The sequence below is a fragment of the Theobroma umbraticum genome, unplaced genomic scaffold, assembly GCF_002168275.2.
Source record: "Theobroma umbraticum cultivar Fairchild unplaced genomic scaffold, ASM216827v3 scaffold_44.0, whole genome shotgun sequence".
Classification (NCBI taxonomy): domain Eukaryota; kingdom Viridiplantae; phylum Streptophyta; class Magnoliopsida; order Malvales; family Malvaceae; genus Theobroma; species Theobroma umbraticum.
Window position 1 is genome coordinate 7405173 of NW_018397255.1, and position 27897 is coordinate 7433069.

The following is a 27897-nucleotide window of genomic DNA, read 5'->3' on the forward strand; positions in this document are numbered from 1 at the left end:
GACGACAGCAGAACCCATTTAGGAATATTTTTATAACATGCAAAGAGATTTTTGATCAGGTACTGCTCTGCAAGCTTGCTTGTCTTGGCACTACGACACCAAATTTGCTCCCTTCACTTAAAATGGAAAACAATCTAGATGTCTTTCAATTTGCATTTAAAGAAGTATTTGCAGTGCCCATTTGGCCTGAGAGATGAGTGAATGACCTTGATCTCCATCCCTCTCACTTATCGAGGGAAAGAAATATCTCCATCCGTCTCAGGATAATAGATAATTCTAGAGATTTCCTTAGTATGTTATGCATGCTTTTGGGAAATAATGCTTCTGTCAAAATTGGAAAAGGTACTTGACTCCAGTCCAGGGAATTAACCAATTGCTCTGCTTAAGCAACTCAGAAAGGACCCTGGAACACTTTAACTAATTGTGCCTTTAGTTCCTCTGAGATTTTGTTGCCTTTTTGCTTCTTGTTTATCTTCTTCTTAGGGGTTCATTTGAATTCAAATATCTATGAATTGGTGAGTAGAATTCTAGAGCTAGCAATCTGCACTTTTGAGTCTGTTACTTTATATATTGGAGTCAGCCTCTTTCTACATTGAGATACATATATACCACATCGATATTAATCTTTTACCATAAGAAGACAAACACAGGTCGAATGTTACTCAAAATTGTCACTTTCTAGATTCCAATCTTTTTTGATAACTATTCTCACTCTTTTAGTATATTTTCATACTCATTAGCAACTTCACTTGTTCAAAAGGATTTTTAAATTGAGAATTGCTTCACCTTGCAGTGCAGGTTCAGATATTCTTATATTTTTAATATAGTAAACGTCAGTTTCTTTGAATAGCATGTAAACTTTAAAGGAAGCCATTGGTGCGGTCAATTGCATAGCAGAGAATTCCAATAAATTAGGAAATTCTTGATGGTATCTCAGTATCTGTATAAGTTTATATAAATTACAACAACAATAGTTTCTAGACTTGTTTTGGTATGTGGCCAGCATAGAGTCTTGCTAGAGCCTGATGCAAATTAAAAAGTAGAAGGGATAGTGTATTGCATTCATAATAGCGGATTTTGTGTATCAAATTGCTCTTTATGCAGTTGGATAAGAAGCTTGCATTGCTATGCCACAGAGGCCTTCCTTTGCATCAACATCTCTCTGCATCCTAATGTACCCTTTTTCGCCCAAGCTTGTGCCCCAAGAGTTTTTCACCAGCCAATACTTAAGTTCCATCATCTCCAACTCCATAACCAATTGCAGTAACACCATGGTCTGGCTGAGTATCACAAGCTCCTGTAAAAATGCCACCCGAGTAAAACTGGAATTCAAAACCCCCAGCATCAATAGCAACAGACACTGGTTGATCGGCGACAGCCTTCAGTAATGCTGCCTCACTGTTTGCTGGCACATCTTATTGTCCATTTATCTTGGCTGCATGGTTTGCTTCTTTGTTGGTATTGCAGGTCCCATCTACTCCCTTGTAGGGGTATATAGCTTCAGTAGTTAGGCCTTGATTTTTTTTCGATGAACTCAAATGCGACATCCATCAAACCACCTTGACAGCCTTGATCTTCACCCTTGGTATCACAGTCGACCAGCTCCTGTTCAGAGAGGGAGATTAGCTTACCGTTTGTCAGCTTGGTGATCCCTTCCATTGCAGCTACAGCAGAAAATGCCCATCAACATCCTATATATTGACATTAGATGAAGAGTACTGAGAATTCATTTAGCTTTCACTGTTTTGTATTAGAAATTAGTTAACTTACCTTACCACATTGGCCTTGGTCCTTGATAGGTGTTACGGCTCCTTTCTTTCTCCAATCCATGGTAGATGGTACTGCAGTGACGTTTTCATACTTGAAGGAAGTAGCTGTGTTGGAACACATGTGGCCTTTGAATCTATTCCGAGAGGCTGTGAACTCTTGGTTTGTAAGATCTGCGAATTGATTGACGCCAAGCTTGTAAGGTTTGCCATTGGCGGTATTGAAAGAGTCGATACGCGCCACGTTTTCTTTGAAAACCTTGAAACGTTTTTCCTTCTCGTAGTCGTCCTTGTAAACCCGACCCTACCGGGCCATCCATCGTTCATGCCTCTTGTACATTGGTTCATCTTGAAGAGCACAAGACATGGCTTGAGACGCCCAAGACACCAAGATGAAGATCAGAACGCCCTTGGGTCTTATGGCAGCCATTAGAATTAATGACCATACACATGGAGAGCAGGGTTACCCTTGGAACTTATATAGGGCAATTGCCTTCTTATGGCATACCATTCCGCAAGGATATCTTGAAAAACTTAGCTATCAAAGTGCCAGAGAAGATAATTATGATTTGGACAATTTGTTTATTCGAAAGGGTTCTCATAAGTTAATGAATTGTAACTTGTCTCATTCTGAGAATTAAATCATGAGTTTCAGAAGAACATCGTCTCGTCGCTTCTGCTTGTGTGCAAATGGCTTCACTTCAACTAAAACTTAGGAGCCGTCAAGTGTCAAAGCAACGTTTTATTCACTCATTTGAAAGGGTTACAAACAAGGTTCAACATTGTTAATGGATGATCGATTATTTTAATAATGTATTCCCAAGCTGCTAATTAAGTTTTGAAGTCTTGGAATTACTAAAGGAGCAACAGAATTATCATTTAGCATCATCAAGGGTCCAACCCTCTTACTTTGTAGCGGTGAGTAGCTCCTTCACAGCAGCCTGGAGTTATCCAATTTTTTTTTTTTAAAGGAGTCAAAGATGAAGAGAAATAAAAACTAATAATTTTTAAAATTATATAACATATAAAATATTTAAAATTTTTAACTAATAATCAAAAATTCATACTAGACAAAAATTTTGTATAACATATAAATAAAAAATAACAAGATAAAAAGATTTATAATAATTTTTTAAGAAAGTTGTGTTCGAAGAATTTTTTTTGAATTTTAATTTATCAATTATTGACTCTGTACTGAAAAAGTTAGTAATTTTTTTCTCAATATAAATAAAACGAATTAATCTATCAATTAGGATTAAAAATATATATATTGATAAAATTTTAAACAACAGTTAAAAATGTATTATTATAATTTATATTTGAGAATTATATAATAATTTTTTAATTTTAAAGACTAAAATCATAAAAAAATAAAACTCACATAATTAAAGAAAGAAGAATATAATTAATGGTTCATAAAAATTTTAAAAAGAAAATCTATATAAACTAAGAACACATGAACAAATAGAATAAAAATGAAAAATAAATAAATAACTAATAATAATAATAATAATAATAATAATAATAAAGAAAAAAATATAATAAACAAAAAATTTAAAAATTTTGGGCCCGTAATCAAGCTGCCCTCTGCCCCCGGTCCTTGAAGAAATAAAGCTATATATATTTACCAAAGGAGGTCTTAGACCGAGCCCCTGCCCCCACTAAATTTTCCTTAAACAAATATCGACTACTGTTCATCCATCAATATAATCAATAGTCTGTATATAACAATACTAGAAAACTACTTGAAATCTGTTATAGCCAAGCAGAAGTTTTGTTCATTCAATCCATGGTTCGCAAGCATGTCCTTGCAGAATAGTTGGTATGGTTGTTTTAGTATACAGGCCAACAAGTCTTCTGACCAATATAGCAATGTTTAAGAACTTGCAGAATAGTCCAGCATGAGAAAGTGACAGTGATATTCATAAGTTTTCGTACTTTACAGCAATACCAGTTTTCTAGACTATGTTTTGGTATACGAGACCAAACATAGAGTTTTGATGATAATATGAGCAACCAAAAGCTCGAACTAGAGAAATCTAAAGAGTAGGATAAACATCATAGTATTACGTTCTGAGTGGTAGCTAATTGCCTTATCAGAATGAATTTTATGCAGTAGGGTAAGAAGCTTCCATTGCTATACCGCAGAGGCCTTCCTTTGCATCAACATCTCTCTGCATCCTGATGTACCCCTTTTCACCCCAGCTCGTGCCCCAGGAGTTCTTCACCAGCCAATATTTAGTCCCATCATCGCCAACTCCATAACCAACAGCGGTAACACCATGGTCTAGCTGAGTTCCACAAGCTCCTGTAAAAATACCACCCGAGTAAAACTGGAATTCGGAACCCCCAGCATCAATAGCAACAGAAACTGGTTGATTGGCGACAGCCTTCAATAATGCCGTCTCACTGTTTGCAGTCACATCTTCATATCCATTTATCTTGGCTGCGTGGTTAGCTTCCTTGTTGGTATTGCAAGTCCCATCAACTCCCTTGTAGGGGTAATCGGTTTCAGTGGTTAGGCCTTGATTCTTCTGGATGAACTTGAATGCATCATCCATCAGACCACCTTGACAACCTTGATCCTCGCCTTTGGTGTCACAGTCAACCAACTCCTGCTCCGAGAGAGAGATTAGCTTACCGGTTGTAATCATGTTGATCCCCTCCATTGCTGCCACAGCCGAGAACGCCCAACAACATCCTACATTTTATGACATTACACGAAAATAGAGTCAGAACTTAAGACATGAATGAGCTTTACTAGTTTCTTAAATTAAAAAATTTGTACTTAATTACCGCATTGGCCTTGGTCCTTGACGGGTGTTACAGCTCCTTTCTGTCTCCAGTCCATGGCAGATGGTACTGCAGTGACGTTTTCATACTTGAAGGAAGTAGCTGTGTTGGAACACACGTGGCCCTTGAATCTATTCCGAGAGGCTGTGAACTCTTGGTTTGTAAGATCTGCAAATTGGTTGATGCCAAGCTTGTAAGGCTTGCCATTAGCAGTGTTGAAAGCGTCGATACGAGCCACATTTTCTTTGAAAATCTTGAAACGTTTTTCCTTGTCGTTGCTGTCCTTGTATACTCGTCCATACTGTGCCATCCATTGCTCATGCCTCTCAAACATTGCTGAATCTTGGATGGGAAGAGTGCGGGCAGTGGCTTGAAAGACTAAATTAGTTCCAAATATGAAGATTAAGGCCAAACAAAGACATCCATGCTGGTTTGCAACTGCCATAGTTGTGGATAAATGAATTGCAAAAGCAATGAATATAGCACAGAGATGATTGTTAACGAATTATTTTGCCATTCTTATGCATATATATAGAGAGAAAGAGAGACAGAAAGGTCCTGCCTGTATTCTTATGGATAAATGAACTTGCTAAAGAATCAACGTGCCCTGGAAATTACTCCGTTTTGGACCCACCAATCAAATTAGTTAATTTTACAAACTCATAATTTCCCAGTCTAGCTAGCTGCAAACTTGATTGATATTCTGTCTTTAATGGTGATAAATAAAATAAATGAATGAATGGATTTACGAACAAGTTTGGTTTTGTGTTCTAATGCCCTCGCATCAAAGAGAAAATGCTCCCACTCTCACCGTGCCGTTCCATTCATTGCTCGAAAGCGTAATACTAAATCATAAAAATTCATATTAAAGTAAGCTTAATTAACACACATAAAGTAAAATTGATCTGACTAGATCAAGCTGTGAAAACATACAAATATAGGTGCTGTTAGATTAACTCTTTTTGACAAAAATATATTAGTGCTAAATTCTTCTATTTTTGGGTTAAAATATTTTTAATTGATTGTAACTATAGCTGCAAAGCAACCAAGCGTGCACTTTATAACTCTCCATAATTCATCCAAAAAAATAAAAGTACTGCCTTAATTATTTAAAATCTATCTTCAAAAAGGGTATATAGTTGTTACAATTAAGCCAAAAGAATTAAGATACTAAGGTTGCATTTAATATATTGTTAGAAATATGGTTACTGAGTATATGATTATTAGAAATATAATTGTTGGGAAGATAATTTTACAGCATTTGATATAACATGAAAAAATAATAACTGTAAGAAATGTGATTACTGAGAGAATTATATTGTAGAGTTTGATTTGAAAGCACTTTGTTAAAAATGTAGTGTAAATTTATAAAATTATCTATATACATGAAAATATAAAATTAAATATATTTATTTTTTAATATAAAATTTTAATTTTTTAACTTTATCTTTAAAATAATAAATAATAATATAAAAATAATATTTTAATAATTATTATTTAAATATTAAAATATATAAAATTACTAAATATTTATTTTTATTAAATATTTAACTTGAAATGGTATATTCATCCAACATATTCGTTGACTACCCCTTTTTCATAGGAAAGTCACTTTCCCACCTACCCAAGAGGGAATCACATTCAATTTTGGTCTTGCAATGTCATTTCACAATAAAAATAACACACCAAACATGGTAAAATATTACATCCAATTAAAATCCTTGCAAAGTGCTTGGCTTCTTCAAAACCAAACAGAACCTAATTGTTGTAGGACATTGTTAGTAGTGAGCAAAATTATTTTGAATTTAAAAAATTAATCGAGTTAAAGTGAATTTGCTTTTGTTTTTCTTTTTAAATTTAGTTAGAACAATTTTTGAGGTGTTCCATTAGTTTGGAATGTTCAATTCAGTGTAGGAATTTCTATAGATTATCTATCATAGCAACTAGCAAGCTACACACGAAAAAAAACAATCAAAATACCTAAAAGTCTTTGCATTTATGTATTTTGTTCAATTTAACTTTTCTACTTCAATTTGAAATAATTTAATTTTTTAATTTTAAAAATTATTTTAATTTAATCATTTTTCTTGACAAGATTCAATTTAATCATTAAATATAATAACGTCAATACTGATACGGTACATTTTTGTAATATGACAATGTGCAATAGTGATATATTGACGTGACGCTATCCCATTAACTTCACATATTAACATGGTAGTGCCACATCAACATATTAAAACCATATCTTTTCTTATCCAAAATATAATATGCTTTTGTTAAAGGTCAAACTTAAGATCTCTAGCAAGAACATTAAACTTCTTAGCACCCTTAGTTTTACTAATTTTTACTTTTATTTTTTTTCTTTTTCTTTCTTATTTTTTTTTTTAAATTACGTCATTTTAAAACCTTCTTACACTCTCTAAGTGCAAAAGCATCTTTTTTTCATTTTTTCCTTCTTATAACTAGAGATTTGGGTAGTGCAAGAAGACTATAAGACGACATAGTTTTAAGAAAAATCAGACCAAGGGCTTCAGCCTGATGGTGAAAAGGTTAGTGTTCTTGTTAGAGGTCTAAAATTCAAACCTTAGCAAGCATATAACATTGTTGAGAAGTATAATTTACATTCTAGATCCAAAATAATTTGACTATGATGGCCATATAAAATCAACAGAATTACTTTATCTGAACTGACGAGTTAAAAACAAACAGAAATCCTGTATTAGTACAAGACTTGTTTATGCAAAGTTATCAAACTGAAAGCATGGGTAACACGACTTAACAATTTACTGCTAACTCATATAGATGTAGAACTACATGTCACGTTATTACAGGAGGAGGAAGATAGTCTACTTTGTCACTGTTGTTCGAAGGGGCAGAACACTTTCAACTTCCTTTGATTCAGCATTCCTTTCTGCTACAATTTTTGACATTCCAAACATCTGAAAATGAACCAAACTTTTAGTCAGACACCAACTTGCATAGAGTAGATAAACAACAAGGAAGCTCCCTATACAACAGCATTAGCACAGAAGATGAAGGCTAGAACCTTTTGGATGGTCTTCTTAAAGCAACTCTTGTGTTCATCCATTGATGCATTAATGAACTCATCAATGTGATCCTTCAAGTCTTCAAGGAAGGTGGCCTCCTCGTTCTTTTTCCTTCTACATGAAGCCGCCACTGGTGCTGGTGAAGCAGGTGATGGTTGTTTTTCAGGTTGACTCCTTTGTGCTTCCATTCTTTGTCTCTCTTAGGATAATAAGCACCCACCAAAAATATGTTTTAAACTATAAGCCAAGTAGAAAATCTTCACAAGAAAATTAGGAAAGCACCAATCTTGATTCAACCATTTCTCTTACAAGAAGGAAATTATTTCAAAAAGCAATATATCTCGACTATACAAAAAAAAAAAAAAACTATCACTCAATGGCATAAATTGAAAACAAAAATTAAACCACCACCCACACCCCACATCCCTGCTCCCACCCAAAATAAATAAAAATGTAAAACAAATCAACCATCAGAATTATGAATTTAAAGTAATAGACAATTACAAAGCAACTGACGTAAAAGAGGACAATTTTCAATTTGCACTAGCTTAACCAGAGTTTTAATAAATAATGATCCTCTCATGTACAAAGAAGAAATCTCTGAAGCTAACCAATCATCCAACATATAAAGAGATGATGACTCAAGTAACATGAAGTAGAGCTTAGCGAATGTGTCTGATCAAAAATCATGCATGATTTTCATAGTGAGAATAGAATTCTGTCCCACCAAATATCAAACCATTGAAAATCCAATGTAGCCAAAAAAAAAATCATAATAAACCATTAACCTTTGATTACTACAAATGTCAAATTCAACACATAAAATCCATATATGGCCAACTGAATTATTTAATTTTAGAAATAAAAAGAAAAAGGCAAAATGCCTTAAAATACCCATGTCAATAAGTAAACTCAATTCTCACACTGCCTGAGGCGTACCAAAAAAAGCTAAAATACCCTAAGCATATTGATTCATCAAACCTTTTAATACAATTTCTGTTTTTCTCATTTTATTCATGTTTCGAGAAAGCATATGAATGAGATGTTCATCCAACAACTATGGCCTTAACTTTATTTCATAATTAAGTGATAAACAAAGCCATGTTTGCTTCATAGAAATTTTGAAGGAAAAGAAAATTTAGGGAAAATTTAAAAGAAAATAAAATGAATAGGAGGAAAATGAAAATTCTCAGTTTGTTATGTATGCAAGGAAAATGAGAAGAAAAATTCCATTATCCAATTGCCTAATAAAAGAATGCTACTTTTTTTTTTTATCTAAGCCAACAAAAGCAACATTTTATTACTATAAGAAAATAATAGGAACTAAGATCAAAATAAAAACCAAAGACACACACCTCATAGGAGAATAGTAACAAGACCAGTCAGCTCAATTGAACAAACAATATAGCCAACTGATACAAACATAAAAAAACACTTGGTCTGCAACTTCACAATTCGTAACCTCTGCAACTGCAACCCATATCACAAAACCAAAAGCAGCAGCTCAACGTACTTCTTAAGAAAAAGACCAACCATAAAGCAACAAACTACACGTCAATAACCACCATAACCTTCGAACATCACTAATTTATATTTTTCCTTAGTTAAATTTACCCTTATTTTTTCCAACTCCACCAAGCACAAGAAATCCAAGAATTCTATTTTCTTTTCCGTCATATTTCCATGAACCAAACAGATCCTAAACGGTCTCTTAGTTCTCCTTCAGCACAGAAAATGCCACTTTTTTAAAGTCAATCAAAAGAGAAGACAGATTGCAAAAATCAATTCAAAATTCAACATCAAGTAAATCATATCCAATTTCTGCTCCTATAAGCATGAGACATGGAGACTCCGAATTTGTAACAAAGCAAGAGACAGAGATTACCCAGAGCTGGGGAGACACTTGATATGTTTGTTTATATTTGGTTGTGAGAAGTGGGAAGAGAGACAAGCGCGCCGGATGGAGAGAGGCGCGGCGGAGAGAGAGGGATCAAAGAGATCTGCGGGCGGAGGATGAGACGGAAGAAAAGTGCGCAACCAGTAACAACGAACTGGCATGTGGCGTGACTGACAAACATGCCAAAACTATGAACGGACAACGTGTTCAGGGGCGGCTAGGAACGGGCTAGAATTAAGCCCAACTAGGTCTGGTCTTGTAAAAGAAAGCTTGAGCTCAGCCCAACATTTTGAGAAACTTTTATTATTATAAAATAATTATCATTTATGTTTCATATAAATAGTTTAATATTTGCTACATATATTAGTTAGAATGAATTGTAAATAAAAATATATTATGTATTTAATAAGTTTGTCTAGCTCAAGTATGAAAATTTTAAGTTAAAATATCCTAACTTAATTTTAACTAAAATTTCACACAAATCTATTAATTTTCAAAATAAATAATGAAACCAAAAAATGTAAACGTTTTGATAGAAAATATGAAAAAAATTAAAATGCCAGGTAGGTGCTTTCAAAGAGAAAAGCACCCAGGGGAGGAGAATTGATTGCACAAACCAAGTGTATGTCAAGTATCTCTTATCAATCAAGGCAGTGAAACCAATTTGAGCTCTACTTTGCACAAAGCTAATAGTAGAAGGATAACTTCCAAACCAAAAGTAAGAAACAACCACAAGGACCTCAGTAACACATTTTAGCCTTCCTTTTTCATGCTTTAAGACAACCCTTCTTTTGCAACAAAGAAAAGAACTAAAATTATCTTTTTAATATGAAACTATAAGATGTTTCAAAAGATTCATACTAAAACTGAAATAATTAGACAAAGTCAGTTGTAAAAGATTCATACTGAAATTGAAATAATTGGAAAAATTACAACTTATCTATCCCAAGAAATGCTTGATGAGGAAAATCAGTCAATTAAAAAGTAAAAAATTAAGAATAAATTTAAAACAAAGTCATAAAATTGACAAAAAAAATATAAAAGCACAAATATTAAGCTAATCTTTTACCTTGAGGGCATACTTGGTTGAGGGAGATAAAATAGTCATTCTCCTCCTATTTTCATTTTTAAGATAAAACTACATTTAATAGAATGACTATTTTTCGGAACAGCCATTCTAAGAAGAACTTGAATAATCATCACCAAAGTCTCCCTAATGGTTATTTCAAGTTTTTGAGAATAAAAAACAAAATTGATTAAACAAAAATATCTTTTTACAATTTTAAAAATTATCTTATAAAATAATATTAAATGTATTTTTTTTCTTTCTTTTCCTCACTCCTTTTCTCTAAAGTAATTTCGTTTTTGGAGCTTCCAATTACTACCGCCTTGCTCCACTTTACAAAAATACCTATTTACAAAGAATTTTTTACTTCATTTTCAAAAAACAAAATAGAAATGGAAATATTTAAATATAATTTAATATATTTATATTATTTAACTATAATAAATATTATTTTACTATAGTAAAATGTATTTTGATTTTATTACCTACTATTATAGTATTTTTATCTTTTAATAAAATAAACTCTTTAATTTTATTAAAAGGTATTTTTATCATTTACCATGTATTCCTAAAACTATTCTTACCAACCAATTATTTAAATAAATTATAATAATAATTCTTATCCTATTTTATTTTTATTAATCAAACTATATAATAGTTATTCTTCAATTATTATATTCTTGTAGAATAACTATCTTATTTCTCTTCTATTCAATTATGCGAACCCAAACTGTTCAGCCAAAGTGAGCAGACACATAAAAAAAAGCAAATGACGCCATTAACGTCAAGGGAAATAGTGAGAAAAGAGAGAGGAGGTACCGACGAAGGAGATACAGTCTCACTCGTCAAGGGTGGAAACAAAAACTGGTTGGCTGGTAGAGAAAGGCTCATCGATAGGCAGAAGAGAGGAGAGAGGAGGCGCTAGCGTAGGTGATGGAGAAAAATAGAGAACAAAATAAGGTTTAAGAACTTAAAACCTAAATCCTGAAGTTTTATTTACTTTTGATGAATAGGCAAGAAGAGGAAACGAAAGGAGAGAAAAACAAAGGGACTGAAAAAGTATTTATTTTTTATTTTTTTGTAAAATTTTAATATGATATCTAAAAATTTTACATAAATTTTTATTTTTTTATTATTCAAATTTTTAAATTTTTATTTTAAATTAAATCTCAAATAATTAAAAATTAATGATAATTTATCTCTTATTAATTAAAATATTATTTATTTTTTTATATTATTTAAAATTGAGATGAATTATTAATATATTATAATATATAACAAAATAACGTATTGAAGTGACGAAGCCATTAATATACAAAAGTAAAAATTTAAACAAAAATCTCATTTTGAAAAATTTTATAAATTATTCTAAAAAATTTAAGTATTGATTCTTTTATTATATTCAATTAACACATTAATCAAAATATATTCATCATTTTCTGTTTATTTAATATTAACATCATCACATTAATATGTCATTTTATTATATATTATAATGTGATAATACATTAAATTATTTTTACATGATATAAAAAAAATAAATAATATTTTAATTCATAAAAAATAGATTATCATTAATATTTAATCATTTGAGATTTGATTTAAAATAAAAATAAAAAATATGAATGATAATAAATAAAAAAATTAAAATTTTTAAATAATAATAAAAAATTTAACATCCTATCCAAATTTTACAAGGAAATAAAAAAAAACCTTTTTCCTTCCGCTGTTTTTTTCTCCTTCCTTTTCCTCTTCTTGCGCATTCATCAAAAATAAATAAAAGTGCGGGTTTAGGGTTTTAAGCTTTTAAACCTTCTTTTGTTCTGTATTTTTCTCGCCAACACGTCCTCTCTCCTCTTTTCCCCGCCGGCCAGCTTCCGTTTCCTCCCCTGACGCGCCGGACTGTCTCTCCTCCGCCGGTACCTTCTCTCAGTCTTCCCACTCTTTCCGCTGACGCCGACGCCACCATTTGTTTCTCTTCTATCTGTGTCTCCCTTACTCACTTTGGCTGAACAGTCAAGGTAAAAGATTAGTTTAATATTTGTGCTTTAGTTCTTTGTTTTATTTTGTCAATTTTATGACTTTGTTTTAAATTTATGTTTAATTTTTTGCTTTTTAATTTACTGATTTTCCCCAGCAATCATTTCTTATGATAGGCAAGTTGTAATTTTGCTTGGATTGACTTTATCTAATTATTTCAGTTTCAATGTGAATCTTTTGCAACATCTTAGAGTTTCATGTAAAAAGCTAGTTTCAGTTCTTTTCTTTATTGTAGAGAAGAGTTGTCTTAAAGCATGAAAAAGGGAAGATAGGTGCGTCACTAGGGTCCGTGTGGGTGTTTCTTACTCTTGGTTTGGAAGTTTTGCTTCTATTTTTAGCTTTGTGCAAAGTAGAGCTCAAATTGGTTTCACTGCCTTGATTGAAGAGAGATACTTGTTTGCATTTTATTGAAGTGTTTGCTATGATGACATATACTTTGCTTGTGCAGTCGACTCTCCTATGATTTCTATTTCACAAGAGCTTGCTTACAACTGCTCTCTCCCACAAAACAATTTTGGAATCTGAATTATACAAGATATGCAATTTATGAGGTCTTATTCATGTAACTCTTTTCCCGTCACTGAGATTTGGAAGAGTCATTTATATGATCAAGTTCCACGTCTCCTATTGTGTTCAGCTGATAGTTCGCACCTAACTCTTTCTTAACCAGTTTTGGGTTGAGTTGATATAATCAGGTTCCAAGTCCTTCTCAAACTGCCTTTTGGTGGATCGGTTTTGGTTTCTTTATTGAGATGTGATATGCTTCTGACAGTGACAAAATTTCCCAGCATTATAGTTCTCTTTCTTTGATAATAAAATATACTTTTATTGGCTGAGCATAAAACAAAATTCTGGTTTCTCTTTACTAATGTTTTGATTTAGAAGTAGGGAGGCCTATCTTTAGAAGAAGGTTTCAGCTTTTTACTACTAAAAGGGGCAGTCAACTATTTCCCTGTCTAACTTTTTAATCATCTGGATTAATAAGGGGCTAGGATATTCTACAAGACATTGGTCCATTTGGTAGAACAAGCACATTGTTACTATAATATATTATTTACTTTGCAGAAAATGCACAATGTTTAAAATAGGTTGACAAATGCAAATGCCTTTTAAGTTGGTTTGATATTGCTGTTTCTTGGGAAATTTGGTAATTCTTTTTTTGAATTTTCCCTTAGATATTTGGGGGAGTAGCAAGGGTAGTGCTTAGCAAAGTACAAAGCTTAGAAGAAGAATTAGGAATAATACATATAAATGTATACACATATAAATGAAGGGTGCAGCATGTCTGCACCTCACATTAATTTTAATCGCTGTAGCCTTACTTCGTTGCTCCTTAGATATATTTGTGTTAACATCATTGTTTTATTTCTTTTGAGTTACATCTTTAGCTACCCAGTTATGTCAAGTCAAACCATCAATTGTTGAGAGTGTCAGAAGCTTGAGAAAGTGAATCCTCTGCCTCCTCTGGGATGGAGTACTATGTTTATAGATGGTGGCCTCAATTTTTTGAAATCTTTTAGCTGGTTTATGCATTCTTATTGGTTGTTGCATTTTTCTTGATAAATCACCAATTATGTGCAATTCCAGGACATCTCCAAGGTCTAAGACTCCAAGTCTGAAGACTATGAACCATCAGGAGAGTCAGAGGCCAGAGAAAGTGAATCCTTTGGAGATGAGAGATTTGGTAATTGCTTTATTTGTTTCAGGATGGGTTGTTCTTGAGTTACCTAACTATGACAAGATACAATATTTTCAATAATGATAAAGAAAGCAAGTAAACCCCAAACAAATCTCTCCTGTTTCAGGACATTTGAAAATGTTATTCTTTGTTTCCCAGCAAGTACCAAAATCATTTTCATCTTCTCTTCTTTGACAATGAATTTTTATATATTATTGGAAATATTTAATTAAGAGTAACTGTATCAGGGCTTCATTGAGAGTGGCAATAATGATGGCTTGGATGATAATCATGAGCAAGATGAGCTTGCTGATAGCTCCCAATCCCATCAAGCAGTTGATGAGAGTGATTCATCTGAAGATGAGGTCAGGCATGCCTTTTAGCATTTTAGAAAATGAATTTTTCATTTGGATTCTTATATCTCTCTTTTGGCTTAACAGGTGGCTCCTCGTAATACAATTGGTGATGTTCCATTGGAGTGGTACAAGGATGAAAAACATATCGGATATGACATTGCTGGGAAAAAGATAAAAAAGAAAGAAAGACAAGATAAACTGGATTCCTTTCTCGCGAGTGCTGATGACTCAAAAAATTGGTTAGTTTCTTTACTTCTGTTTATTTAGTTTCTATATGAATAGCTATTGGTTTTGAGGGAATTCTTTTATCTCTTCCCCTTCTAGGTTTAGGAAGCTCAAGTATGGTAATTGCATTGTTAGGATTGTTTTATTTTGTATTTCACATGAACTTCTTGCTCAATTATGGGGCTCCTGTATTTTTTAATTACATTTATTTGCTGTATTAGGAACATTCTGTCTCACATTAGGAATGTTCCTGGACAATTCTGTGGCTTTTCTCCATGCTTTTATAAAAGTATTGTATTTGCTAAGCACAATTAACTCTGATGGCACATTACATCATTCATTCATATAAACTCTGGTGAATTTTGTTGCCTTCAGGCGCAAGATCTATGATGAGTATAATGATGAGGAGGTAGAGCTGACTAAAGAAGAGACCAAACTTATTCGTAGATTGCTCAAAGGGAAGGCACCACATGCTGAATTTGATCCATATGCGGTCTGTTACTCTAGTTTGTTCTCACATTCATTTAGACTTTAACGATATTCAACCTTAGATATTGTTTTCACTTTATGCTCAAGGTCCTACCCATTTCTTGCAGCCTTATGTCGATTGGTTTAAATGGGATGATGCGAAACATCCTTTATCTAATGCACCAGAACCAAAGAGGCGGTTCATTCCTTCGAAATGGGAAAGCAAGAAGGTAAAATCCCTTTACGTTTATAGTTTTCAGATGGTGTATGAGATCTCTTTCATTCCTCCAACCACCCCCCCCCCCTTTCCCCGCCCACTTTTTTCCTTCTTCATTTATTTCTTTGAAGTAAACACTTCTAATGACCATTTGCTAGGAGTGGAAAGACTAAACTGTTCTCCGGGTGAATGTTGTTCTATTTATAATTGTAATTGTGAATCTACAGGTTGTTGAGTATGTTAGGGCAATTCGCAAAGGATTGATCAAGTTTGACAAGCCAAAAGAAGAACCTCGTTTATATCTCCTTTGGGGTGATGATTCGAGTTCAGCAGATAGGACTAAGCATTTGGCTTACATTCCCCCTCCAAAGCCAAAATTGCCAGGTTTGAGTTTTGGCCATCTTATTTAAATTTACTTTTTAATGCTATGCTATTTGAACTATTATGAATGGATTTTTTTTAATCAATTTTCAGGCCATGAGGAATCATACAATCCTTCTTTAGAATATCTACCAACGCAGGAAGAGATCAACACTTATCAGCTGATGTATGAAGAAGATCGCCCTAAATTTATACCAAAAAGGTAATATTCTAGCCAAAATTATTTGTTTACTACAATTGGACTTGAAAGCATTTGCTCCTTTACTTGCTTGAATGTTTGAGAGTTGAACTAGCATTCTAATCATATTGATATACTCAGGTTCACATCCATTAGAAGCATCCCAGCATATGAGAATGCTATCAAGGACTCCTTTGAGCGATGCTTGGATCTATACTTGTGCCCTAGAGTGCGGAAGAAACGTGTAAGTCTGAGATTCTGTTTGGAGGAAATCTCTACGTTTTTCTGGCATAGTCTTTGAATTGTCCATTACACCACTGTTTTCTCATAACAATCAAGTTAATCAAGGTTCCCCCTTTCTATGCTTCAGATTAATATCGATCCTGAATCCCTGAAGCCCAAGCTACCTAGCAGAAAAGATCTTAGGCCTTATCCAGTTACATGTTATCTGGAGTATAGAGGTCATGAGGGTGCAGTTTTGTCAATATCTGTTGAACCTTCAGGGCAATGGATTGCTTCAGGTATGAACATTTTGCTTATAAACTACATTCCTTGTCCAAGTTTAAAATGATGCTGTTCACAAATATAAAATTAAGTCTGTGTTTGGCAATTGCTTCTGTTTGGCAAAGGCTCGAAGGATGGAACTGTGCGTATTTGGGAGGTGGAGACTGGTAGATGTCTTAGAGTTTGGGAGATTGGTGAGGCTGTCCAGCATGTTGCATGGAATCCTTTGCCCGAGCTTCCTATTCTGGCAGTTTCTGCGTAAGGCTGTTTAGACAGTTATTATAGTTTTAATCTCACCTCAATGCTTTTTGTATCTTCCTTTTTACTGCCTGTTTTTATCAAAACAGAGCAGTTTTGCTATCCTCCTCTTTTTTTTATATCTGTTTCTATGCTAAGAGACTAAATATTTTTCAGGGGATCTGATGTACTTATTTTGAACACTGGATTCGGGAATGAGGAACAACAGAGAAAAATTAAGGAACTTCTGCAAATTGGAACACCAACCTCTTCTGATGATTCTGGTCTGTTTGAAACATCTATTATTTTCTATGTATTATATAAGATGGATATGTTCTGACTCTGGAAAATTAACTTTAATGCACAGACAATATATCATCTGTCTTAAGCTGGCATCAAGATGAAAAACATGATTGCATCAGACTAAGGCATTTTAGGGTACTTATGGTTTCTGTTTCCTCCCTCTTTATTTATCTGCACTTAAAATAATCCAGTATTGTTAAACTGAGGACTAGTTGAAAGGCTCTGTAGGAAAATTTTAACCGTTTGATTTGATATGTTGTTGCAGACTGTATCTTCAATAGAATGGCATCGTAAAGGAGACTATCTTTCTACAGTAATGCCGGCAGATATCCTTTCTCCAATATCATCTTATTATTATAATTTTTGTTTTTCTTTTTTATGAATCAACTGATGTTTATATTAGATGGTCGTCATTATTAAAAGAGCAATCTGGGGGTGTTTCGTGAAGAATACTCATTTCTTTTGGCTATATTACTTTGTTGCTGCTGATCTATAATCAACTCTTTTGTTAGAATATTGCAACTGCACCAGTGGAATAAGAATCATATTTGCTCCCATCAAATTTTCTTCTGCACTATGCAACTATCTTGTCTATTGATGCTTTAGTTACCACATTTGTCTGATTTTATTTGCCCGGGAATGGAGGGGGATTTTGTGTAAGCTGATGATATGACTATATTATTCATTTGGTGATACTCATGGGTTTCCTTAACTTGTCAATCACGCGAATCAAAAGCAATTCTTATGCACCAGCTCTCTAAGAAACTTACTCAAAGACTCCCTTTTAAGCTTCATGGCCTTCCAGTATCATCAGTTTTTCATCCTACTCGTTCAATCTTCTTCGTAGCAACAAAGAAAAATGTTCGTGTGTATGATCTGTTGAGGCAAAAGCTTATCAAAAAGCTTGAGACTCAACTACGTGAAGTTTCATCAATTGCTGTTCATCCTGCAGGTATTTCTCTTTTTTCCTGTTTTTTTTCACTGATTTCATTTGTTAGTACTCTCTTTTTCTTGTTTCCCGACTATCTGCTGTCTTCATAATTTATGATGCCTGTTTTCTCTGTAGGTGATAATGTAATTGTGGGAAGCAAAGAGGGAAAATTGTGTTGGTTTGATATGGATCTTTCATCTAAACCTTACAAAACCCTCAAGTATGTGTCAACTTTTATTTTGAAAATAGAAACTTAATTTTACTTGTAAACAATCTCTTCCTGTACCTTCTGAAACCACTATAAATGTGCTCTCATGAATTTCTTTCACCAGATGGTAAAATGATTAAATCCCATTTAACTAACTATATCATAGTTTGAGCAACAAGGTAAATCAATACGCTATTATTATCTAAATTTATGAGTGTGCAGGTGTAGATTTTTTCATTTGGGCATCTGCGGTCTAGTATTTCTGTCTTTGTTTTATGCAGGTTATTAATCTTCTCTCATTTATTTTTTGGGACATTTTCAGGTGTCACCCTAAAGACATTACTAATGTGGCATTCCATCGTTCCTACCCACTATTTGCATCATGCTCAGATGATTGCACAGCCTATGTCTTTCATGGCATGGTTTATGCTGATCTTAACCAGAATCCTCTGATTGTTCCATTGGAAATTCTGAGAGGGCATACCAGTTCCGATGGAAGAGGTGAGTACCATGGATATGCTTGTATTACCTTTATCTCTGGTCTATATTGAATTTGGCAAATGAAAGGAGGTGCACGGTTGGCCCAATCCAGTTCCATTTGCGAAATCAAAGGAGGTCCATAGTCGGCGCTATCCGTACTTGGGTTTTGAACTTACATAGTGATATGTTGTTGGTTTATTGCAGGGGTAATTGACTGTAAGTTCCATCCAAGACAGCCTTGGTTATTTACTGCTGGTGCTGATTCATCAATCAAGCTTTATTGTCACTAGGAATACTTGCAAGACAATATTGTGCGATATAAAGTTTAATACAGGAATGGGATCCCGGTCTCATTGTGATTTTGACTCTTACATATGGGGTGAACAGAAGCAATTTTGATTGATGAGGAGATCATTTAAAACATGTCTCCTCTATAGGTAGCAATGTGACCAGCATGTAGAATTATTTCTTAATGAAATATTAGATTGTTGAATCCGTATCTATAAACAATCCATCTTTAACCCTCAACATCAAAAACCTAAGACTTGTTAATGAAGGATGCATGCATCTTTTCCTAGTATGCATAACCTATCTTTATCTATCTGCTCAACAACCACAACCCTTGACTATCCAAACCTTTTCTCCCAAGTATACTAAACGTGGTCATACATGCTAAGGCTTGTATTGGTTTTTCTATTATTAATTGTTTCCAGGTTCTGAATGCTTGTAAATTTGGTAAACCTAATTCGGACCATTGAATCCGATTGGAAAGATTCCTGGATATCACTGTTTAGCATTCCCGAGAGCTAACAATTGGTATCCAACAATGCAATTTTTACCTTTCATTTTCTTACGTTTTTTTAGGGTAAATATTTATAGGCTAAGAAACCAAGATTTGGCACTTTTCCAGTTCCCCCAAGGAGAAGTTAATCATTGGGCCCTGCTTAATCAAACAATGTTAAAAGAGCTCTGTTGGTCTTTATTGCCTTGGATACCCCAAACTGCCCTTCCACCCAATTTTATCTGCCGAAACAAATTAATGTAATGTAGTCGATAAACTAAGACAAATTTGACTACTTCCTTTTGTATATTTTTGGACCGAGGCAGTTCCGTCTCAAACCTGAGAAATAGCACGAGAAGATGCGAATTGTGATGAGAGCAAAGCACCAAAGTCTGGGAGACAGGGAGAGCATGTGTCTCCTCGAGTCCACATCATCCCCACTCCAGCTTGGCTCGGCTCGGCTCCAGCGTAACGGCACCTGTAAACGGAATATTCATGGAGGAGAGGAGGAATACTAGTTCCGTCGGTGTTATGAGTGGCACTGGCTAAGCTTAGCTGGAGGCCGCTTGGGAGTGCTTAGGGTTCCCTCAGTGGCCCAGCTGGCACGGCACTCTGCACTCTGCACTCTGCACATGGCCAGCTGCCTCTGTCCACTGTCTCCATTCTTCTCCCATCGTTTACCCTTTTACCCCTACTCCTCGTCTCTTTTTTCACCCTAATGCCTCCACCCTCTGTCCTTATTCTCTTTTTAAAGTTGATTCAAGCACGTCCGTGTGATCAAAACGAATTGACAGGAACTTGTGCTTTGATAATTCTCAACAAAACTTGTATAGACAAGTAAAACTGCTGTCCTCGTTTACAAATTCATTAACATGATGTGTCGCATTATGTTCTTCCAATTTAAAGGGTAAAGACATGCATGCTGCTTGTAGGTTCATCCAAGTTTTTCAATCATGAACCTTTTTCTCAACTTATTCTTTTCCCTTTTCTTTATTTATCTATTTCAAAATTATTATATATTTGATATTCCAACTTTAATAATCAAATTCTCCATTTTATATTTTACTTTTATTCATAGATTTGTATACATGACTAAATTGTTAATCAAACAAATGATATTTTAAAAACAATAAATAGAAAACACATCACGTGTTATTTAACTAATAATGTTGATGAAAACAAAATTTCACCAATTAATTAATAGTTAATTTAAATATTTTTTTATTGTAATAAGATTAGGTTATGTTTCAAATACAAATGTGTAGCTAACCTTTATTTTGATCAATAAACCTTATTTTATTAAGAAGAATATAAGAATATAATTCTTTGCAAAGCTTAAGGGTATTTGGGTGAAGATGAGGGAAAATTTGTAAAGCGTTAACCTTAGGTTAGGGATGGCAAGGAGTGATTCTTCCAAAACCCCACCTCTTTGTCCTTGTCCATGCCTTTAAGGAGGAAATTCCTCCCTACCCAGCCGTCCTTGTTCCGTGACTAGGAATCCACGCTCCCTGCTTATTTTATTTTGTAATTTAAAATATTTTAATTTTAAATTCTAAATTAATGATTACTATTACATTTAAATTAGAATGATTTAAATTAAATTTTTATATTTTTTTAATTAAGATAAATAAAGGATCATATACTAACTAATTAATCAAATATTTAAATATAATTAAAATTTTATATTTAATGTCTTTTTTATATAAATTTTATGCAAATATTATTATTTTGTCAATAAATAAATTTAAAAATAAATATTCATGATTTTAAAAACATTTATAAAAACATTTCAAAATTTTTACTTTTACCCATTCGTAAGGTGACACTATATAATTAAATAATAATATACATAATACATCCAATATATACGTCAGTGTGTTTTCCAAGGAATTTGGGTGGAAATGAACATCCCAGATTTGGGTGACGACATGGGAAATAAGGAATATTCGGAATCTTGTTAAAGAGGAACATCTTAATTTTGGTAAGTGAACCTCAACACATCATTTAACCCTTAATTTATAAATAGCATGACACCCTTATCTCGAACCTTCACTAATTAATTTTGGTTTTATCTATTTCTCTTAACCCAAAAAAAGAAAAAGAGAAATGGATTAAAGTTTATATTTTTGGGATTAAGAGTCCTTTCATGTGTAGGAAGACAAGTTGGGGCAGTAGTGGCGCTGTACGGTTTCGCTGTTTCAAGTTAGCAAAAGGGAGTTGCTACGTTTATATGTGGCAACTGGCAAGAATTAATGAAGTAACAAACAATAGTTTAGGTGATGAAATTTGGTAAGTATTGATTAAGGGATGATAACTAATCTAAGTATAGAATTTGAAAGGAAAAACCCTTTTTCAGTATTTGGTTGACAAGTAAACAATGAATGCTCAGGTCTCTTCATTGGCTAAATGAAAAGGAAAACGAACGTAGTACCGCTGTACGAGTAATTTTCGAATGGGAATATTGGAAGGGAACAGTAAAGCTCAGATAAAATACTAAATGAATGCGGCGACGCCACATGCAATGGCCGGCAGCGAAAATAATTAACCGCAATGAATATTTTTTCTTTTTTGGGTAAAAGAGAGAGAGAGAGAGAATTGATTGAAGAAGAGGAAGCAGCGAAGATGAATGTCCTTGTTCTCTCTTCTCTGTCATAATATATATGTATGTGTATATATATATATATAAACATATATAAAACCACTTGTATTAGTCTACGGCTAATAGTGGAAGCTCTGTGTTTTCTCTGCTTAAGCCTTAAGCACTCGACTGACTCACATTCATTCATTCATTCTTTGCTTCCACCTTTTATATCACGAGATCCCCATCTCTCTTTTCTTTTCTTTGCTTTGCTTCATGTTTTCTTCACGTACCTCCCTTTCTTCTTCTTCTTCTTCTTCTTCTTTTTCTGTATTGCTTTTGTTTTAGAGTACATCTGCAAGTACAAGCACGAGAGAGGGAGAGAAAGAAGATAGCATATGATTGAATGCAGAACCACAATTGTTGTTGTTGAGATTTAGAATTCTGAGGAAACACGAAGAAAACAACAACACTCAAAATATGTCATCACATTCCAAAAGGCCAAGCCTTGATTCTCTAACCAGCCGATACCGTGACTCACTGAGTTTCACAGCAGCCGACCACGGCATTAATGAAAAAGAAATGAACAAGCCTGACTTCAAAGAACTCGATCTGGGTTCACCGGTTTCACCATTGCTCACCACCCGTGTCTCCATCAACAGCAACGGAAATGCAACCGCCACTACAACGTCAAGCAGTAGTTCAAGCTCTTCAGCTGGTTCCGTTTCGGGCAAAAACAACAACAGCACAACTACCCATTTGCCTAAAAGTAATGGCTTGAACACCAACAATTCAGGGGAGCTGTCGGAGACAAGTCCATCTATACCCGGATCCGCCCCAACAAACCGGATTCTTAGGCCGGGTCACAGGAGATCCGTGTCTGCTGGACCCCCATTGATCTACTCTGGTTCAAGCTTCAGTGGAGCAACCTCATTTGCATCGTCATCAGTTTGTTCCAATCCAAGCACGACAAATGTTTTGCCAAGTGGTAACATTTGCCCATCTGGCAAAATCCTCAAAACCATGGCGTCTCGTACCTCTAACAAGACGGACACGCTTGGTGCTGGCAAAGGAAACTATGGACATGGCAGCATAATGCGTGGTGGTGGTGGCGGTACTAAATTGGGGAACACTAGTGATCCCGAGGAAGTGAAGAGAGCTGGTAATGAGATGTATAAAAGAGGGAATTTTGTGGAGGCATTGGCATTTTACGATAGGGCAATATCCATTTCACCGGAAAACGCCGCGTTCAGGAGTAACAGGGCAGCGGCGTTGACGGCCGTGGGAAGGTTGGGAGAGGCTGTCAGGGAGTGTGAGGAGGCTGTTAGGTTGGACCATGCTTATGGCAGAGCTCGTCAGAGATTGTCTTCTCTTTATCTTAGGTGAGTCAGTTAATCGTCTTAGTTGATGATTTAGCTCATGTTTAATTTGGTTTTTTGACGGAAATGTTTTTGGTTTTTGTTCATCTTCTTGAGTAATGTGATTGGTGGGTGCTTTCTTTATGTTTTCATTGGTGTTGGTGAGGATTGGATCTGTTTCGGTGGGCTCTTCTCTTTCTCTCTCTTTGAGTGATTGGTTCATGTTTGCATTGTCATTTTGTTCCTTTCCATGATCATGGGCGATTTTCAATTGTTCCATGTCACTGGTTACACTTTGAGAATGCTTCAATCTCTTTGTTCCTAGCTGTCTGGGAGGTTGTCAAAATGCTCCTTTCATATATATATTTTTTGTTTATAATCGAGTTCTTTTTTGTTGTCTGATTGATGTAACCCTTTAGCTTGTTCTGTTTATTGATTTAGACGCTTAAGGAGTTCTCTTGCCTCTATTTCTCAACGTTATAACCGTTCCTTTCCGAATTTAAGTTCGAGTTTGTGATTACCTTTTGGTTTTTAGATTTAAGTTCAAAATGGCATCGGTTATCTTCACCTTTAGATGTCTGTCTCCATGCTGTTTGACAAGAAAGGATTTTGGACAGAACAGTAACAATCCTCAAATTTGTCCTCCAGGTTAGGTCTTCCTGAAAATGCCAGGCACCACCTATGTTTCCCAGGGCAAAATCCAGATCAAGCTGAGTTACAGAAGTTGCAGTTGTTGGAGAAGCATATTAATCGATGCACAGATGCCCGAAAGATTGGTGATTGGAAGAGTGCACTAAGGGAAACGGATGCAGCAATAGCTGTTGGCGCAGACTCATCTCCCCAGGTACAACTCCTGGCCTCAATTATGTTTTTGCACTGGCTAGCTGTTTATAGTAGTAAACTGCACAATATCTGAGCTTATTGAAATGAATTCACAGCTCATTGCTTGTAAAGCAGAAGCCCTTTTGAAGCTCCACCAAATTGAGGATGCAGATTCCTGCCTATCAAACATTCCAAAATTGGAGCAATATACTCCCTTCTCACAGACTAAGTTCTTTGGTATGGTGGCTGAAGCTTATGCCCTCTTTGTTCAAGCTCAAGTTGAGATGGCATTGGGAAGGTGAGCTTTGAAAGATGAAGTTACAATTACTGTTTGCTGTTGTTATTAGAGTTGAGTGAGAATGGATTATAGATTTGTTGCAGATTTGAGAATGCAGTTTCAGCAGCAGAGAAGGCTGGACGTATTGATTACAACAACGTAGAGATTGCAATGGTATTAAACAATGTGAAAATGGTAGCAAGAGCAAGGACTCGCGGCAATGACTTCTTCAATGCTGGAAGATTTGCTGAAGCCTGCTCAGCTTACGGGGAAGGCCTCAGATATGATAGTTCTAACTCTATTCTCTATTGCAATAGAGCAGTTTGCTGGTCCAAACTTGGACTTTGGGAAAAATCTGTAGAGGACTGCAACCAGGCTCTAAAGATCCAACCAAATTACATAAAGGCCTTACTTCGAAGGGCTGCCTCAAATGGAAAGGTGAGTTGGCATTTCTATGGTTACTTTTTGCTATATGTGTTTCCAAGTCTCTTGTTTTTTGATTAGCAATTCGTATATCGGGAAATGTTCTTGTGGGATGTTACAGCTTGGACGGTGGGCAGATGCTGTGAGAGATTATGAGCTGTTGAGGAAGGAACTTCCTGAAGACAATGAAGTTGCTGAGTCTCTACACAATGCACAAATTGCGCTGAAGAAATCTCGTGGAGTAGATGTTCATAGTATGAAAATCAGTGGTGAAGTAGAAGAAGTTTCTAGCCTAGATACATTTAAAACAGCAATATCATCACCAGGTGAGATTGATGCCTTCTTCCGGATCTCTTGTCCTCAATTTATGTCTTGATTTTCCTATCTGATTTACAAATTGGAATTTCAGGCATATCAGTGGTCCATTTTAAAGTGGCAGCGAATGAACAATGTAAAGAAATATCCCCATTCATAAATTTGCTTTGTGTTCGGTATCCATCTGTTCATTTTTTTAAGGTTGGCAATTGAGTGTTCATGATTGTTATTCTCTTAATTTTCTTTCAATGATGCTTCAGTTTGATTCTTGCTTGTGATGCCTGGAAAATCAAAAGCAAACTGAAGTTGTACCATACTCATTCTAATAATCATGAATTGATTGATAAAAGGATCAGTGTTAACATATGTCTTATTGGTTTTTTGCCTGAAGGTGGATGTGGAGGAAAGCTTAGCAGTGGCAAAAGCTGAGAGTATAAGAATGGTCCCAACGTTTAAGATTTATAAGAATGGAGACAAAGTGAAGGAGATGATCTGCCCGAGCCATCAGTCCTTGGAGGACTCAGTGAGGAACTATATACTATAAAAAGAAAAAATCCTTACTCTTTCTTGTGGCTCAAGCCCCCCACAGCATTTGATGGTAATAGTCCAAAGAATTCATTGTCCGTTCTTGATTCATACTAGTATCACCAGTTTTACTTGTGATATAATCATTTACATAATTGTTTCATAGAGCTCTGAAGGCAAGAAAACGTCATCAGGCTCAGAGAGAAAGTAGCTTCTTAGTTTACATTTGTGGAATTACTTATTCTTTTCTTTATGTGTATCTCTGGTTTACCTCTCAACCCTTTGAATTGCACTACCACTAAGACTAACAGTAATCCTTTTTGGTTTTCCCTCTACATCTAGGAAAAAGTAAAGGAAGGGAAAAAAGGGAGAGGAAGAGAAAGAATCAGTTGAATAAGTCAAGTCTCATTCTGATGTCCCATGTTTCCTATGACAAGAAAAAGTGGGATAAAGTGTGGAATTTAATTATTTTGTCTCTTCAGTTGGGACTATTGATGAGAAAGAGAGAGAAGGGAGGTGGGGGGTTGGCTGGTAGGTGACATAGTGTTCAGAGACTGGATCTCTGCTGGACAATGGGGGTGGAAAGAGGGGTGAATTATTAATGTTTCATTCTTAAATCTTTACATTAACCTTTTACTGTTTTCATCTCTGCTGATTTAGCTGAACTTTTAACTTTTTGGCTATACATTTCTCCTTTTTGTTTATGTAACTCGACGCACTACTTCAGGCTAACCAGAATCCAACTCTTTCCTTCGACGTAACAAGTAATAACCCTGCAGATGCAGAATTAAAACAGTTTCTGGATTCGTAAAATAAAATTTTCAAATTCTGCATACATTCACCTTCTAGCAAACTGGAACCCGGACAGGAACAGATAAGCAAAGTCATTCAGGTTCCTGGTTGTTTTTAGAAACTCAGACACAATAGTACTGCTGCTCTGTTAAATGGTCAATCTATTGTGTACAATGTTGAGACTTTAAATGTTGCTGTACTTAGCCTTTTAAAGCAATGAAATGGCCTTTTTTTGCCATATTTGTCTTCAAGGATGTTTCTCTTGTAAAAAGTGGCAAAGCCTAGCTTAGCTAGAAGAAACCCATTAATCCTTATGCAGAGATTAACACTAAGTGTACCACTTGAAATCTGGGATTCAGATTTGAGATAGAATGTTGCTAAAAGAAGAATTGTTGCCTCCCTTCTTAATTTCTTCTTTCTTTTTCAACTCTCACCTCTCTTTTCTTTTTTGCGCCAATGTCTAGTTATCTGATCCCAAGGATGTAGTCTTGCTTTCCTTTGCTTTGCTTCATGTGAATCACATCGTGGTTTGATTTAAGTAATCCTTTGTTGGCTTAGTTGGTTTACAGGCTACTTAACAAACACCAAATTGCTTTCTTTTTATTATCTTATTTTTTTAACTAATTACTAGTGCTATATTGCTTTTGTCAATGTGCATGCCTCAAAAAAGGAGGAATTTTAAAAGAAGGCAATTAAAAAGCACCTACCTTGATATAGCATATTTGGATAGTGTGATGCGAATTAAGGTCCAAGGTTTCAGCTTTTGCTTTTGGCCTTTGGCATGGGAGAGTGTGGGGGCATTATTTCTGTGTTCTGGTGTTGTGGGCAATTGTCCATCCACTGCAAGAGAGGAATGGCAGAGCAGAGAGAGGATAAGAGAATCCAAGGTCATAGTTTTATATGTCTATATATATATATAATAATATCTATAGCTTGAGGTGTTTGTATTCTTCTTACGTAGACTACAATAATTTCTGATTGGATTCTCCTTGAAAACTGGAAAAAGAGAGAGAGAGAGAGAGAAAGAGCTTTAACCGCCTTTTGTCTGTGGCTTTTTTAATATTTGGTACTGATTCCATTATTGAGTCTCGGGTCATGGACCCCAATCACAATTTTATATTTGGTGCATGGATTCATACCTTTGGAAAAATAATACTAACTGAATATATGTAGTTATACGAATTTACAGTCTACAGTCACACAGCATATGAGATTTGGTCCTTCTTCTTGAGGACTGATGTTCAAATA

The 27897-nt window shown here is 34.8% G+C and overlaps 5 protein-coding genes across 9 annotated transcripts; 2 read left to right on the plus strand and 3 right to left on the minus strand.

The window, feature by feature from the left end:
- Positions 1 to 121: 121 nt before the first annotated feature.
- On the minus strand, positions 122 to 2415 carry LOC110409037 (senescence-specific cysteine protease SAG39-like). The gene is given in 3 exon segments (XM_021418252.2): positions 122 to 1228; positions 1230 to 1526; positions 1528 to 2415. Coding segments are annotated over 3 exon segments (561 nt in total). The 5' UTR covers positions 1660 to 2415; the 3' UTR covers positions 122 to 1096.
- A 1459-nt stretch (positions 2416 to 3874) lies between these two features.
- On the minus strand, positions 3875 to 5019 carry LOC110409147 (senescence-specific cysteine protease SAG39-like). Of its 2 annotated transcripts, XM_089785778.1 has the most exons (3): positions 4783 to 5004; positions 4563 to 4683; positions 3875 to 4467 (listed from the first exon to the last, which is right to left on the minus strand). In XM_089785778.1, exons 1-3 carry the CDS (start codon positions 5002 to 5004, stop codon positions 3875 to 3877), a joined length of 936 nt encoding a protein of 311 aa, XP_089641904.1. The 2 variants fall into 2 exon arrangements, with proteins under 2 accessions (XP_089641904.1, XP_021274078.1); XM_021418403.2 differs by having other exon boundaries at positions 4563 to 5019.
- A 2202-nt stretch (positions 5020 to 7221) lies between these two features.
- LOC110409113 (uncharacterized) lies at positions 7222 to 9701 on the minus strand. Of its 2 annotated transcripts, XM_021418351.2 has the most exons (4): positions 9495 to 9701; positions 8965 to 9079; positions 7609 to 7808; positions 7222 to 7501 (listed from the first exon to the last, which is right to left on the minus strand). In XM_021418351.2, the coding sequence occupies exons 3-4, from the start codon at positions 7795 to 7797 to the stop codon at positions 7409 to 7411; spliced, it is 282 nt and encodes a 93-aa protein (XP_021274026.1). In that variant the 5' UTR covers positions 7798 to 7808; positions 8965 to 9079; positions 9495 to 9701; the 3' UTR covers positions 7222 to 7408. The 2 variants fall into 2 exon arrangements, with proteins under 2 accessions (XP_021274026.1, XP_021274024.1); XM_021418349.2 differs by lacking the exon at positions 8965 to 9079 and having other exon boundaries at positions 9495 to 9695.
- Positions 9702 to 12313: 2612 nt separating this feature from the next.
- Positions 12314 to 19306, plus strand: LOC110429414 (Transducin/WD40 repeat-like superfamily protein). Of its 2 annotated transcripts, XM_021445438.2 has the most exons (19): positions 12314 to 12593; positions 13061 to 13307; positions 14200 to 14296; positions 14539 to 14655; positions 14731 to 14885; positions 15247 to 15364; positions 15468 to 15569; positions 15784 to 15940; positions 16031 to 16139; positions 16257 to 16359; positions 16486 to 16636; positions 16745 to 16877; positions 17034 to 17140; positions 17224 to 17294; positions 17425 to 17485; positions 17884 to 18111; positions 18226 to 18310; positions 18621 to 18799; positions 18983 to 19306. In XM_021445438.2, exons 3-19 carry the CDS (start codon positions 14237 to 14239, stop codon positions 19066 to 19068), a joined length of 2022 nt encoding a protein of 673 aa, XP_021301113.1. In that variant the 5' UTR covers positions 12314 to 12593; positions 13061 to 13307; positions 14200 to 14236; the 3' UTR covers positions 19069 to 19306. The 2 variants fall into 2 exon arrangements, with proteins under 2 accessions (XP_021301113.1, XP_021301112.1); XM_021445437.2 differs by lacking the exon at positions 13061 to 13307 and having other exon boundaries at positions 12315 to 12593.
- A 2942-nt stretch (positions 19307 to 22248) lies between these two features.
- LOC110429413 (inactive TPR repeat-containing thioredoxin TTL3-like) lies at positions 22249 to 26110 on the plus strand. Of its 2 annotated transcripts, none has more exons than XM_021445435.2 (7): positions 22249 to 23519; positions 24144 to 24339; positions 24434 to 24615; positions 24699 to 25032; positions 25139 to 25343; positions 25427 to 25533; positions 25724 to 26110. In XM_021445435.2, the coding sequence occupies exons 1-7, from the start codon at positions 22618 to 22620 to the stop codon at positions 25874 to 25876; spliced, it is 2079 nt and encodes a 692-aa protein (XP_021301110.1). In that variant the 5' UTR covers positions 22249 to 22617; the 3' UTR covers positions 25877 to 26110. The 2 variants fall into 2 exon arrangements, with proteins under 2 accessions (XP_021301110.1, XP_021301111.1); XM_021445436.2 differs by having other exon boundaries at positions 25427 to 25468.
- Positions 26111 to 27897: the final 1787 nt, after the last annotated feature.